The sequence below is a fragment of the Poecilia reticulata genome, linkage group LG7, assembly GCF_000633615.1.
Source record: "Poecilia reticulata strain Guanapo linkage group LG7, Guppy_female_1.0+MT, whole genome shotgun sequence".
NCBI lineage: Eukaryota > Metazoa > Chordata > Actinopteri > Cyprinodontiformes > Poeciliidae > Poecilia > Poecilia reticulata.
Window position 1 is genome coordinate 13,329,247 of NC_024337.1, and position 13,424 is coordinate 13,342,670.

At 39.2% G+C, this 13,424-nt stretch overlaps 3 protein-coding genes across 4 annotated transcripts in view; 1 reads left to right on the plus strand and 2 right to left on the minus strand.

Moving 5' to 3' along the window:
• The window catches only part of pip4k2ca (phosphatidylinositol-5-phosphate 4-kinase, type II, gamma a), a 13,955-nt gene extending 9,249 nt beyond the window's left edge, over positions 1–4,706 (minus strand). The window contains exons 1-4 of the mRNA XM_008414630.2: positions 4,226–4,706; positions 898–995; positions 716–812; positions 473–622 (exon numbers count right to left, since the gene is read on the minus strand). Of these exons, the coding sequence (XP_008412852.1) occupies positions 473–622; positions 716–812; positions 898–995; positions 4,226–4,387 (507 nt within the window). The 5' untranslated portion in view covers positions 4,388–4,706. The remainder of the gene's footprint in view (positions 1–472; positions 623–715; positions 813–897; positions 996–4,225) is intronic.
• Positions 4,707–5,766: 1,060 nt separating this feature from the next.
• igfbp6b (insulin-like growth factor binding protein 6b) lies at positions 5,767–12,357 on the minus strand. 2 transcript variants are annotated; one of them, XM_008414627.2, is made up of 5 exons: positions 12,269–12,357; positions 10,359–10,868; positions 9,658–9,692; positions 8,970–9,089; positions 5,767–7,352 (listed from the first exon to the last, which is right to left on the minus strand). In XM_008414627.2, the coding sequence occupies exons 2-5, from the start codon at positions 10,693–10,695 to the stop codon at positions 7,239–7,241; spliced, it is 606 nt and encodes a 201-aa protein (XP_008412849.1). In that variant the 5' UTR covers positions 10,696–10,868; positions 12,269–12,357; the 3' UTR covers positions 5,767–7,238. The 2 variants fall into 2 exon arrangements, with proteins under 2 accessions (XP_008412849.1, XP_008412848.1); XM_008414626.2 differs by lacking the exon at positions 12,269–12,357 and having other exon boundaries at positions 10,359–12,247.
• A 559-nt stretch (positions 12,358–12,916) lies between these two features.
• spryd3 (SPRY domain containing 3) overlaps positions 12,917–13,424 on the plus strand; it is a 52,795-nt gene continuing 52,287 nt past the window's right edge. Inside the window, exon 1 of the mRNA XM_008414629.2 lies at positions 12,917–13,004. The gene's annotated coding sequence lies outside the window, so the exon portion shown is untranslated. The remainder of the gene's footprint in view (positions 13,005–13,424) is intronic.

The following is a 13,424-nucleotide window of genomic DNA, read 5'->3' on the forward strand; positions in this document are numbered from 1 at the left end:
ACACACACACACACACACACACACACACACACACACACCTAGGGGCAATTTGGAAAGGCCAATTAACCTAACAGTCATGTTTTTGGACTGTGGGAGGAAACCGGAATAAGAAATTAATATATACCTTAGAAGAAAATGAAATAAAAAAATTTATTCAGAACAGCAATAATGAAAATATGCATTTTAATTTCAATTAGAGGTGTCAGTTTATGGAACAATTTAAACCTCTTTCTGCATTTTAATATTTTTTTTTGTTCATTTGTATTTATCTGGAATAGTTTTCTGAGCTGAAAACTTAATATTCTTTGTATATTGCAAGTATATACTTCCTTCTGCTCCTTTCCATTCATGGTTTCTTTTAGTTGTTGCATTAACTATTGATATTTATTATTGAGTGAGCGAAATAAAAAATAAAATTAAAAATTAAAATGCACCTGACAGAAGATAGGAGGTATTTAAGTGCTTCAGTTACCTGGTGATACTCTGACAGAATGTTGTGCATGTCTGCAACGTCTTCGCTGGAGATCTGCTTGATGACAAGAGTTCGGTCGTAGGAGTTGAGGAGGAGACTCTCTCCCTGATCGTCTGCACTTCTCACCGGGGGGCTGCGGGTTAAAGACACCTGAGGAGAAAAAGACAAACGGCACAAAGTCAGAAAACGAGGACATTTCATGTATCGTATGGGAAATAATTTAAAAAATGAAAACATTCTCACCTGATAGTCCAGATCCTCGATACCAAAACGTTCCCTTAGATTTCGGAAGACCTGAGGACAGTATTCTTTGAACTTAAAATGTCCGGGAAGGTTTTCTCTGATGAAAGGAGAGGAGGTGGAAATATTATAACCTTAATCCGACCTGATGGTCCTTACAAAAAGTTTAAGAGTGAGTGTCTCACTTGTTGAAGAGGTGGTTGTTGACTTTGACCTTAGTGTTGGCTTTGAAGTCATCAGGCAGGAGCATGACGGGAACAGGAACCTGGCTGAGATCATTGATCTACACAAAGAACAGACATGTATACAAATTAAAGGTTTGGGGTGGGATGTTGAATGACAGCGTTTTACTAGTCAAATATATATTGAAGAGGTAATTTAGCCATTTAAAACGCTGTGTTGGAACGAGGACAAATGTAAACCCTGCTGGAAACCGACCCTTAAGGACCGGAGTTGGAAAATTAGGTTATTCTAATATTTTCTAGCTCAGGCTTGCTCTCCGGTTCTTTGGACCTTTCACAGTGGCTCTTGATATTTGGCTAAAAAGGTGCAGAACCAACAAATCATCTGAAGTATAGATAGACATTTTAATGCAGATTTTAGCAGCTTCTTTTTTAAAATCCAGTACTGAATTTCCACAAAAAAATTACAAGTATCAGCAGTATTATTTCTTATTATTATGATGGTAACTAAGTGATTTTTTTATTTACACCATTTTCAACAAACATCCAACTGAAGAAAATGAATCAATCTTATTTTTGTAAATGTTTTTCTGTTTTAAAATGGAAATAAAATGCTTGTTCACAAATTTTCTATAGTAGATATTCATTTAAAAAGTTTCCTTAATAACATTTCCTTTTATAAACAAATCATGTGTTTCCATTTCTCCCTGAAATATTAAACTACAGTTTTTTTAAAACCATTTTGTCTTTTAGGTTAATTCCCAATAATTAAAAGGTTGCCACAAGCACACTGCTGTTAAATATTGCAATATTGTTAAATAGCTTGAACAAGCTATTCAAGTTAACATTTTTATACTGGAACCACAGCAGAAAACAGGTGGAAGATAAATTTCTGTGATAAACTAAATAATTCAGATATGAGCATCTTTTTAAAAACCTGCTTTGTTTAAATCTGATTAAAATGTTTTACTCCCAAGAGAACTGGATGATCACAAATGGAAGTAGGTCAGGACTAAATGGTAACACCTGGGTGCAACATGAACATTTCCTAAACCCATAATTAGACTTTAACATCTGCCACTTTTGTTTTTTACTTACATTTTTAATGTTTTTATAAATTCGCATTTTTCAAAAGTTGTCATTTCTCTCCTCAAGTGTTAAAATGTTAGAGATATTTATGAAATTACATTGAAAAAAAAAATCACAAACATATGCTACAGTAATAGTAATATTTACCGGCAACCCTGTGAAAATGTGTAAAAAATATCCTTCTGCATCTTGTATTACATTTTCTAAAACAAAATCCAAGTTTAATGAAAATAAATGGTGAACAATCCCTTCAATTTAACCTTGTAGTGACTAAGCTAGACAAGGACTAGAGCTGCACAAAATTATCCAAACATGTTATTACAAAAGCAATTTTGATGCCAATTTCAGTTTTCTTTTGTTTCTATAATCATAAACCCCCTACCACTCTCTGTGAGCTTTAGCATCACTGCTACTAAAAATACAGCCTCCCGTAAGTACTTATTTTATGGATATATTGTCCTATAAGTTTAATAAGAATCCTTATTGATATCCCAACCACTTTGTGAGGAGGATAATCAGTGAGAACTGCAGCAAATGGCAGCATCTTAGGCTCCAAAAATCCCATAAAAACAGTTAGAATTAGCTAAACTCTGAGAATTTATCCCAGAGTTTAGCATGATTGAGCTGAAGAGGATAAGACAAGAGCAGGAGTGTCCAACTCCAGTCCTTAGGGGCCAGTGTCCTACATGCTTTACATGTGTCCCTGTTCCTACACAGCTGATTCAAATGGTGGCATTACCTCCTCAAAATTGTTCATTTCATTTCTGGAAAATGTTTTAGCATGTTTTAATTTAAGTTTGCTGATCCAGGGAAACATCTGACACATGCAGGTCGACCTTTGACGTTGGAGCTGTGCTCCAACCTAGTGCAATGTTGCTGTCGTACTGGCAACAATACATTTTACCAGAAAGAAACAAAACAAAAAAAGTGCTTCGGTAGTAGCAATCGTTTTTCCATGCAACTTAAAAAGAATTCCTTTCACCAAGTATTGTTACAATAGAAAAGTGGGAAAAATGTGTTTTTAGTTACATTTTATATGATATTAACAATAACACTGCAGTATCAGGTTTTTCCAGCACAGTACAGCCCTACAGTAGAGCTTCAAAGTCTAAAAACATAAAAGCTCTGTCCATAAAGTTAAAAAAAACACAATGATCAACCCCATGAATAAACAACTTTGTTTTAGTAGAGGAAGTGTTGAGATCAGGAGCAGAATGGAGCCCTCCAGGGGACATGGGGATTTTTTTTCTTTTGCGTTACCTCGCAATACTTTTGCGTTCGCTCCCAATAATCTACTGATCAGTTCATGTGGCATAATTGAATACTGTAAGCCATTTTTACTCTTTGGTGCAAAAAACTGATTGAAAATCGATTCATTTACTGGATGTTTATGTCTGTTAAGGCTAAGATGGAACGACACTGAAAGCAGCTCTTTAAACCATTCAGACTATGAACACAACAGAGACACAATCAGATGACTTATTACCCCGCGATAATAACTCAATAGTCCATGGAAAAACCTTATAAGCTTGTATTAAAGCAGAAAGTACGGCGACCATCGTAAAAAAGGCTTACACTATTCAATTATGCCGCATGAACTGATCAGTAGATTATTGCGAGGGAGCGCAAAAGTTTTGCGAGAGGACGCAAAAGAAAAAAAAATCCCCATGTCCCCTGGAGGGCTCCGTAGGAGAAGTGACCCTTAAAAAGCTGTGAAATTAAATATTTTTTAGGAGTTGGACTATTTATTGCGTCACAGACAAGTTAGTTATATACATTTACAATTCATAGTTTTGTAATAATATAAATTGTAAATAAATAGTTAACATGTTGACATATTTTTCAAACTGCCAAGCGAGAAATCTGATGATAAATGTGAAATTATTAAGCCTACTCCTAAAATACATATTTTAACACAAATAAAAGAAGGAATTTATGGTATTTAAACTCAACTTAATGCTAAGTTCAAAATAAACACATTCTAAGTCCCATAAGCGCCTGTGTAAACTAAAATAACAACCCACAGATCACCCCCTTTGTGCCATAAAGACATGTTGGTTATTAATTCTTTTAAAGATGACCAAGTTTCCAATCTGTCATGTCACAGATTCTGCTGTCATCTCTCCAAAACGTTACAAAAGAGTGAGGTTGTCTCTGATGCTAACACCGAAGCTACACCGAGTTAGCACATTCCAACTGAGGTGATTAGCATGTAGTGAAACGTTAGCTTCCACCGACTCACCGAGTGATTCACGCCCCAGATGAACACGCTCACTACGGGCTCGCTGGCTCGAAACACTTTCACCTTCTGCTGAACAAAGTGCTTCTTCTTCGTCTTCGTCTTGGGCGCCAGGACCACCATCGGACTGGACGTAACAGTCCCCGAGTTGCCGAGGGCAGCCATGGCCGCGCACCGTGTTCTGTCGTCCCCTGCCGAGAGAGAGCGAGCTCCGAGCGGGCGGTGACGCTTCTTCTTCTTCCTGATGATGGTTTAACGGCTCCTTCACGCGCCGCTGACTTTGACAACCAAAGTTCAAGCGCCTAAGCTCTGACCGCTCTAACCGACACTGCTTCTTCCAGGGTTCAGTTTAACGTTTAAACTATCGACATGAATCAGTACTCAGTCTTCCATAACCACAACAGAAGTGTTTTCTTAACCTCACTGACAGTTCAGTCCACCACTGCCACCTCGAGCTCAACCGCGTTATTTTCAGTTGACCAAGTGGTGAGTACATGATTGACAGTTGTCAGGAACCAATCAAAATCGAACTTTTGGAGTCAGGTGACCCAAATGTGGGCGGGGACTTACATGTTATTTTGTGTGTTTGTTTTTTTTGGTTATTTCACGGAAATTTATGGAAGTCCATTACTGCCACTTGAAGTCATGACCACACAAAACCAGAATTTTGAGATCTTATCATGGTTTTAAGATTTAATTCCATGTTTCAACATCATAATTTCCACTTTCAAAGTCATAATTTCAACTTTAAACACAATTTTAAATCTTAAAGTCATAACTTTGACTTATAAAGTTATAATTTTGAGATTTAAAGTTATGATTTCAGTTTTCAAAGTCATATGTTTGACTTTCAAAATCACACTGACTTTCAAAATCATAATTTAGACTTTCAAAGTCAAAATTTCGGTTTTTGATCATAATTTCAACTTTGAACTTTATAATTTTGACATTCAGTTATAATTCTGAATTTTAGTCATAATTACAATTTTCAACATCATAGATGATTTTCAAAGTTATAATTTTGAGATTTAAAGTTATAGTTTCAATTTTAAAATACATATGCTTGACTTCCAAAGTAATAATTCTTTCTACATGATTTCAACTTTCAACATCATAATTTTGACTTTCTACGTCATAACTTTGACATTTAGTTTTACAAGCTATAAATAACTCAGGGCACAGACTAAAAACATAGTGAAGTTCCTGATTTCCAGTTCAGTGAAAGGATTTTTCTTGGTGATATTATGAGGGTCCAATAAACTGTTTCTGAATTTATTTGATATTAACATTACTGCATGTGATAGTAGTTGTATTATGCATGTAATTAAATAAAATTAAACAGCGTGGCATTATTTACTCACTTCAGAATTGTTGTTTACGACCTTATCAGTACCCCATATTGATGTGAAGAAACTTTGAACAAACATTTTTTACGATATTGCTGCAACTCTATTTCTACTGTAGTTTCTGTTAAGCTACAGTAGTGATGCTGTTTTATTTGGCTCAGCTTTGGTGAAAAGAAAGAAAACACTTGACACCTTACGTTCTATTAATATATGTTTATTCTTCTCCATTTTTACTGTCATGTTTTATTTTTGTATTTGCAAACGTTTTACAGGTCCGCTGTGCAGAGACCTATCACCACAGCACACACACTGGCACAACAAGATTGGTCAGAAACAGAATTAATTTCATTTAGTAGCACACAGATTTTGGGGGACTTTTGCAAGGATGCAACAGAGACATACCATAACACTAATAAATCTTTCTTTTTTTTTCAGATTTTTTCTTGTACTGAAATAAAAAATTATGTTTTGACTTGCCGAAATAAAACAAAGAATGATCATTCTCATTCTTAACCTCTTAAAAAACATAAATAAAAGTACAAAATTAAGAGATAAACATGAGTTATAACCTTTACATGTCATGTACAGCAGTTGAATGGAGCTCTAATGAATGCATTGTGGTCCAAAACGGCGTCTTCACCCCAACATGAAATAAAATAATCTCTGTATTTAAATAAGAAACTGCTGACAATATAAAAATACATGGCATTGTATTGTAGCTTCATTAAATAAATCAACAATTTATATATATATATTTATTTATATATATAAAATATTATACTGACGTGTAGAAAAATATGCCTTACAACTTTTTTTAAAAGAGTAACAGCTGTAAGCTTCTTGTCTGCCACTTCACCACAAAAATGAAACATATGTACAAAGAAACAACTGATAGGCAGTCAGAATGAACCGATGCACTCTTATAGATATTTTTTCCGACTTGACATGTATTTATATATCTATATATATTTGATACTATAGGATTCAAGCAGTAATTGATGGCAATACATACTCAAAAATAAGTTAATAATAAAAAAAGAAGTATTTTTCTGTCATTTATGGCGATATCAGTGTATCTTTGGAGAGCGGGAGAGAGAGGACGTTGAGGGAGACACATTTTTAATTTAAAATTTTTTTTCCAGATGTTTTTGTGTCACATCACCTGCGTAACAGTATTTCAGCCCACTGAGATCAGAACAAACACAGGCAGTGTCAGCTATCCCTAAAAAGTGAAAAAGGAAGAAAAAGAAGAGAATAGCCGGGACAAGAGTCAGGGAATACGGAGACTGTTTTTGTTTTGTTTTTAAATCATCACTGAGGCAGTTCACGGAGCATTAACACAAGCATGCAGCATGTCACCGAGACGAGGCAGAGGACGCTGCTGCAGCTGTTTGACATTCAGGCAGAATGTTGCTGATGCTGATGCTTGACCGTAAAAGAGAGTATCTTGCTGCAAGAGACAAGAGACAGAGCGAAAGAGAGGGCATGAATGTGTATTTTCCCCATAGGGAGTGGTTTATCCCTGTTACCTCCTGTCCAGGCAGTGTCTAGCACATGCTAAAGCCACCCGCCCTCTCCTCCCGGTGCTCCAGCTCCTCCACCCATCAACCACCATCACCTCCTCCTTCTTCTCCTTCTCCAGGCTCAGAGCAGTCGGGCAGACGCGTCCCTCACTCCCCATCGCATGGTAAAGTGCCGTCCTCTCTGGCACGGGAAGGCACGGGCGCGCCGAGTTCGTCTACGCACCAGCAGTGGCCACGCTGCATGCCCTTGGAGGAGCGGCACTACGAGGAGAGAGAAAGAAATGGACACAAAAATGTACTTTTTCATGTATTTTCTTTGGAATTTACAGGGTTTCTGAAGGTTTCACCAAATCAAGTGTAAGACGTTTTAAGACAATTATTAAGGCCATTAGAAAATACATTTAATGGTGGCTTCCTTTAACAGGTCTATCAGTTATAAGTTATACAAAACATATTACACTCTCATGTGAAAATAGCTGAAGACAGAAGCGCAATACTACAACCGTCTGTCTTTGAAAAGCTTTAGTAGAGCCTTCTGCACAATCAACAGAAATGTAGCTGGTGGTTTCCAAGATGTTTCCAACAGCCATTTTCCAGACCATACAGTGGTTAAGAAACCAGCTGACTAAGCATGCTGGAGCTCAGATACGGTTGCTAGGTAATGGGCAGAACTCGGCTGGGGTTGCTAGGTAACGGCGCAGTATGACTCAACAATCAGAAGGTTTTTTTGAAACGGCTTGTTTTCCATACTTAAAAAAACATAAACTAAAACAAAAACAGCCGGATGACTTTTTTTAAGCACTTGAGCTATGAATAACGTATTTAAAGCCTTTTTTACTCAATGAATATAGGACAATTTAAGACTTTTTAAATGAAACTTAATGATGATTTACCTGACAGTCTGACAAAAAAGCAATGGAAAATCTTAAAAGTGTGGCATGCAGTTGTGTAAAGCCTGTCCGAGTCAACACTTTGTATAATCAATGCTGCAGTGTTTCTCCCATCCTTCCTTCCATTGGATGATTTTTGTTTTTCAAGGTTGGGCCACAAGAGGGCGCTAGATAAGCTCAGAAAGTTGAAGGGTCACCTATAATTTTTGAAACCATAAGGTCTAACCAGTTTTTTAATCATAATTATAAAATGTAAATTAAAATAACATTGAAATGTTATTTTCATTGCGTATCCTTCCGACTGGCTCAAAATTAAGCTGCTTTGCTCTTCCAGCTAGCATAACAGCATGAAATGGAAAAGTTTCTGACAAGAAAGGTAAGGTAAGGTAATTTTATATATATATAGCACATTTTTAGCAACAAAGAAACAAAGAAGCAAAGAAACAGGCAGAAGGAACCGTTCAGCAGTCCTGCTGTGGAGGACACCTCTGGAAAACCCCCCAATAACTCACGGCCGACTAAAATTAGAAGATATGAGGCAGCATTAAACAGATAGTGAATAAAAGTGAGGAACAAAGCATTCTGAAAATTGATGTTAATTTAAATATTTTGCAGTAGCACTGTCTGTGGATTTGCAAAGGGGATATCCAGTTAGAAGCTAATGCAGTTTTGAGGGAAATTACATGGAAAAGTTTGGAACCTCTGTGTTGATACTCATTTTTAAAGCATTACCTAACTTGGATTTAGGTCTGGACTTTGACTGGGCCATTTCCAAAACATGAATGTAGTTATTTCCATTATTTTAATTTGTTTAGGATTTCTAGCGTCCCCCCACAGCATGATGCTGCAACTACCATGTTTGCACACATATAAATGGTTTTACTGGATTTTAATTAGGGTAAAAAGGAGTAAAATAACAACAACAAAAAAATCCCCCATCCACTCATGCAAATTGTGCAACACTGAACAGAGACCTAGAAACCTCTACCTGCTTTTTCCTGTAGAAGCCTCGGGTGTCACAGTTGGGAATGTAGATGTCGCGGTCAGACTGGAAGACCGTCAGCTCCAGTCCCCTCAGGACGCTGTTGAGCAGCTTGCGACAGGGTGCCTGGAAAAAGAGCAATGCAGAGGGCGACTTTAAAAGCCCCAGGGAGGCAAAGACAGAACCTGGGTGGCATTTAAAAGCTGCTGGTTCCCCTCAGAAATCCTTCGTCGGTGTTAGATTAGCAGCCGTTTTGCATTGTGACAAGCAGGATCATTTATGTGTATCAGATGTCAGATATTGTGTCACATTATATAACGTTTTGTTATACAATGCTTCAGCTTTTCAGGTCACAGAAATGACTGTGCATTTTTCTGGTGTGAAATGTGACTGTGTCATCTCTTTCAGCAGCACACACACCACTTCTGAACATACAGACTTATCTTCTGTTTGAAATAAATCTGTGGCTGCAGCAGTCGAGTCCAAACTTTCCCGATTCACATCATGCTCAATTAGTTCTGCCGCATAGCAGCACACACATCATGCACCATAATGCATGGCGTGTGAGCAGCGTGTGTACATGTCGCTGCAACACCCTGAACAGCAGCGGATCCGTGAGGAAATGAATTGCACTGCATCCTTCATTTTTCTTTTTTTTACTTTGCAGAGATATAACAGAAGGGCTTAAACTTACTTTTTCAAGGTCGCCAAAGTGTGAGGGATGTGGACCTGGGAGGAAAGGAAACGCCATGATGAGAATGTGACATTAAAACAGCAGCGCTCTCCATTTATCAATTTATTTTACAATTTGCGACGGACTGCTGCATCTTTGCGCTAAACAAGTCTGCTGGAGACCTCCAGCTGTGACTGAGCACTGATTACCATCAGTACGCTCTCTTTTTTCATGCCGGTTAATCGCAGTATCTCAGTTTGAACAGCAGATGGTGATCAATGCAATAAATAGCAGCATGATCAGGATGTAGGTGACACTGTGACAGTTTCACATTCCATCTGAATTCCCTACGGAGAGGCTGACTTGTAGGACAAATCATTGTGATGAACCCTGGCATGGCAATGGATAATACATCTGGATGTGTTACAGCTAAAAAAAAAAACTGAAATCATTTAAATAAGTGCAAGCATTTACATCTTTACAGGCAAACTGATGCTGAAACTGAACCAAGAGTGTAATAGTTTCTGCAAAGCAGCAGAATCATGAATGAGTTTCTATCTATGGTGATTCCAGAGATGCGTTGGCTAGACACTAACTGGTGACACAGCATCACATGCATGCAATAAAAGAGCGAGTCTGCAGAAACGCATGCAGTATCCATCGTAATATAACACTAAATGTCAAGCTGAGTCTGTATGTGATTTCATGCACTTGTGTCTTACCTGTGGGGTGGGGCCTCTCGGTGGGACTAGTTCTGATGTGCTTGGCGCAAACGCCTCGTCCCTGCAACAGAGCCTGCAGAGGGCTGTGCTCCCTGGGTGGGGGCACGCAGCGGAGCCCCTTGGCACAGCTCAGGGTGTACACGCCACACGGCTCCCCCTGGGCCAAAACTGTCGTGCTGCCGGCGACGTTGTGGTCTCTCGGGGGCCGGCCCGCCCCCAGGGGGTCCTTGCAGGAGGGACAGACCTTGAAGGGCCCCCAGCGGCTTCCCCCGGCCCAGGATCCGCAGTGGGCAATCAGCAGCAACACAACGGCCGTTAAGTTAGAAAGGAGAGGCATCTTCTGTTCAGGTCTCAGGTTCTGCACACTGTCACTCCCTGTCAGTTAAATGTGGCCGATGCTATTTCTGGATGTATATCACTCTTGTCTTTTTTTTCCCCCCCTGCTTTCCTGCGTCCGTTTCCTGCTCCTAAAACAGTAGATTTCCTTGGCGCTTTGCCGGCTGAGTCCCCCTGCAGTGCCAGAGGACACAAATGGAGATTGAGAGAGACACAGCAAAGCGCCAGCTTTTAAAGATCTGAAAGGCGGTGATCGGGAGTGAGTGAGTGAGAGAGAGAGAGAGCACAGTTATGACACCTTCAGGGGCTGGGACTCAAAGAGAGAGAGAGAGGAAGAGAGAGAAAAAGAGAGAGAGAAGGAGGGGGGAGTAAAGGAAGGGTGGATTATATTCCTTTTAGAAATTATCAGAATCTCTCCACCCAATCACCATTCAAGCTAATCTGCTCCGTCAACACGTCCAGAATCACTTGGTCAGTTCTGTGTACTTTAATTTCAGTGTCAAAGATCCATCTCGAAGGTTCGCCATGGTAACAAATATAAATGTTCAGCACATGGGCGTCCACTGCAATGCTGTTCCCCCACTGCAAAATGCATATCCAACTCTAAGTTTTTTTTTCCGCGGTGGAATCCTCTGTAAGATTTCCTGTCTAAACATGTAACTGAGCTCCACAACTGTAATAATCTCTAACAATCTTTATGTTTAGGACTTTACAGAACACTGATTTAACGACTCAGACGCTCACGTACTGATATAAATTAACTCTTAAACTGTAATCGAGAAGATTAAATGCATCCTGGGGAGCAGTGAAGCTTTGCAAACCACTAAATGTAGCTTCAGAGTTTTAAACAGCAGTGTCCCCTGCAGCTAAAAGCAGAATTAAAAGGATTCAATGCTGTTTTATTTATATACTGCCAATTTACATCAGTTATAATCCCAGAGCACCATGCAAAACAAACAGATCTGATTCATATACAGCTACAGCTCCAAATATAATAGGAAAGCAGAGTCGTTTCTGCAAAAATGTACATGAGATAATTTAAAACAATAACATGCAAAGCAATTAGTTTGGATTGTACACACAGTTTTTAATGCAGATTCTTATCCTGCAGCAACTGATCCTGACTCTTTCATCTGCCATGCAGTTATAGATCGACTGCATCAAAACTGACATACAGCAGGATTCTTATCTGATGCATAAAGACACAAACTCTGCTTCACAATAAACCTGGAAATCAATTGCGATTTTGTGAGAAAGATTTTGCATGACATTTGCAGTATCATAATTTGAAAAGTTTTACTGCTGCAGTAAAATGTTGAGGCTGGATTTCTAGCCCAGCCAAGATATTTCCGTCTCAAATATCCTTGTTACACGGTAAAAGTTCTGCAGTTAAAAATATTAAAGTTATGATGCTCGAAAGGAAAAGTTGACAAACTTTTGGCAGTAACACCCTGTATTAAGCAGCTTTGCTGTGACACAGCATGAAAATAAAACATTCTGAAAGTTAAGGGTTAGACTTGATGCCAGGCTTTGGTCCTATGGATCCAGCAGAGCGCAGTGACTCAGTGACTGACCTGTTCCTGCTGAAACGCTGGGCTCCATGGGGATGAAATCTGCCTCACCATCAGCCGCCCGGTGTCCGCATTGTGTTTGGCACGGAGTGCACAAATCACCTGCCGCCGTGTGTTCCCATCAGTTCTCAAGCTTCTGCAGGGCTCATATCAGGAGAATGTTCCACGGTTCTTGCCAGACCAGCAGGGGCCTTCTTTTCCACTCTGCTTTGGATTATTCATTTTTCTTCCTCGCTCAGTCTCTCTCTGGTTCCAGTCTAACCCCATCTGGCTCAAAAAGTATTTCTTTTCTCTGTTTAAAAAATAAATAAATAAAAAATCCCCACTCCAACCATCTGGTTTAAAGCAACCCCAATTACTGGTATAATTGCTTTATTAATAATGCATTTTAAGGTAATTAAACATCCAGTGATCATAAAATGCCATTATTGAAGCAAACTAGTCGAAACAAAAATATGGTGAAGGAAATAATTCATAATATAGTGATAAATATCAGGATTTTTTGACTCCATCAGATGAAATCAGGATGAACCCAGAGTGTCGCACACACACTCATCCGGGAGTCAGGATTGGTCAAACCCTTCACACCGTTTCTCAACTCGTGCTCCTACTGGCCGTTGAAAAGAAGGAGACCGTGACGTCAGTGGGAAGCGCCGAACTCCAGTTTCCAAAGTTTAGAGTGATGCTAAGGTTAGCCGATGGACGGCAGTGAGTCTCTGTCCTCATTAACCGCGCATAGGTAAGCGACACACTCACCGTTACCCGAACGCCTGACGGTGTGGAGAACGGCTTCCTGTTTTGGATATATTTTATCTGTAATTTTGGCTTCTTACGGGGAACCATACCGCACCATGCTAACCACTAACGATGCTAACCCGGATTTAGCTTCACTAAGTTCTCCATTCTTCCTCCACCGAAGAGCCGTTAGCTGTCTGTTTGAGATGCTATCCGGTTGAATAATGGTGTTAGATGACTAAATATAAATTGTCGTGTTTTTATTTCTGATGGTCAGCTGGCAGAGGATGCTGGCTGTCGGACGTAAACAGAGACACGCCCCCTTCTCACCGTCAAATTTCACGTTTCCACTGTTAATATTTGTGGAGGGTTTAAACTACGGAAGAGGATTAGGGTCACTGAAAAAAACAATTAAGTCAGACTT

Bases quoted from the DNA above. Each gene is read 5' to 3' on its own strand.
- igfbp6b (XM_008414627.2), bottom strand. From the start codon at position 10,695: ATGCCTCTCCTTTCTAACTTAACGGCCGTTGTGTTGCTGCTGATTGCC. The intron at 9,693-10,358 runs GTAAGACACAAG...CTTTCCTCCCAG, and splicing joins CGAGAGGCCCCACCCCACAG to GTCCACATCCCTCACACTTT. The intron at 9,090-9,657 runs GTAAGTTTAAGC...CTCTTTTTCCAG, and splicing joins ACTTTGGCGACCTTGAAAAA to GCACCCTGTCGCAAGCTGCT.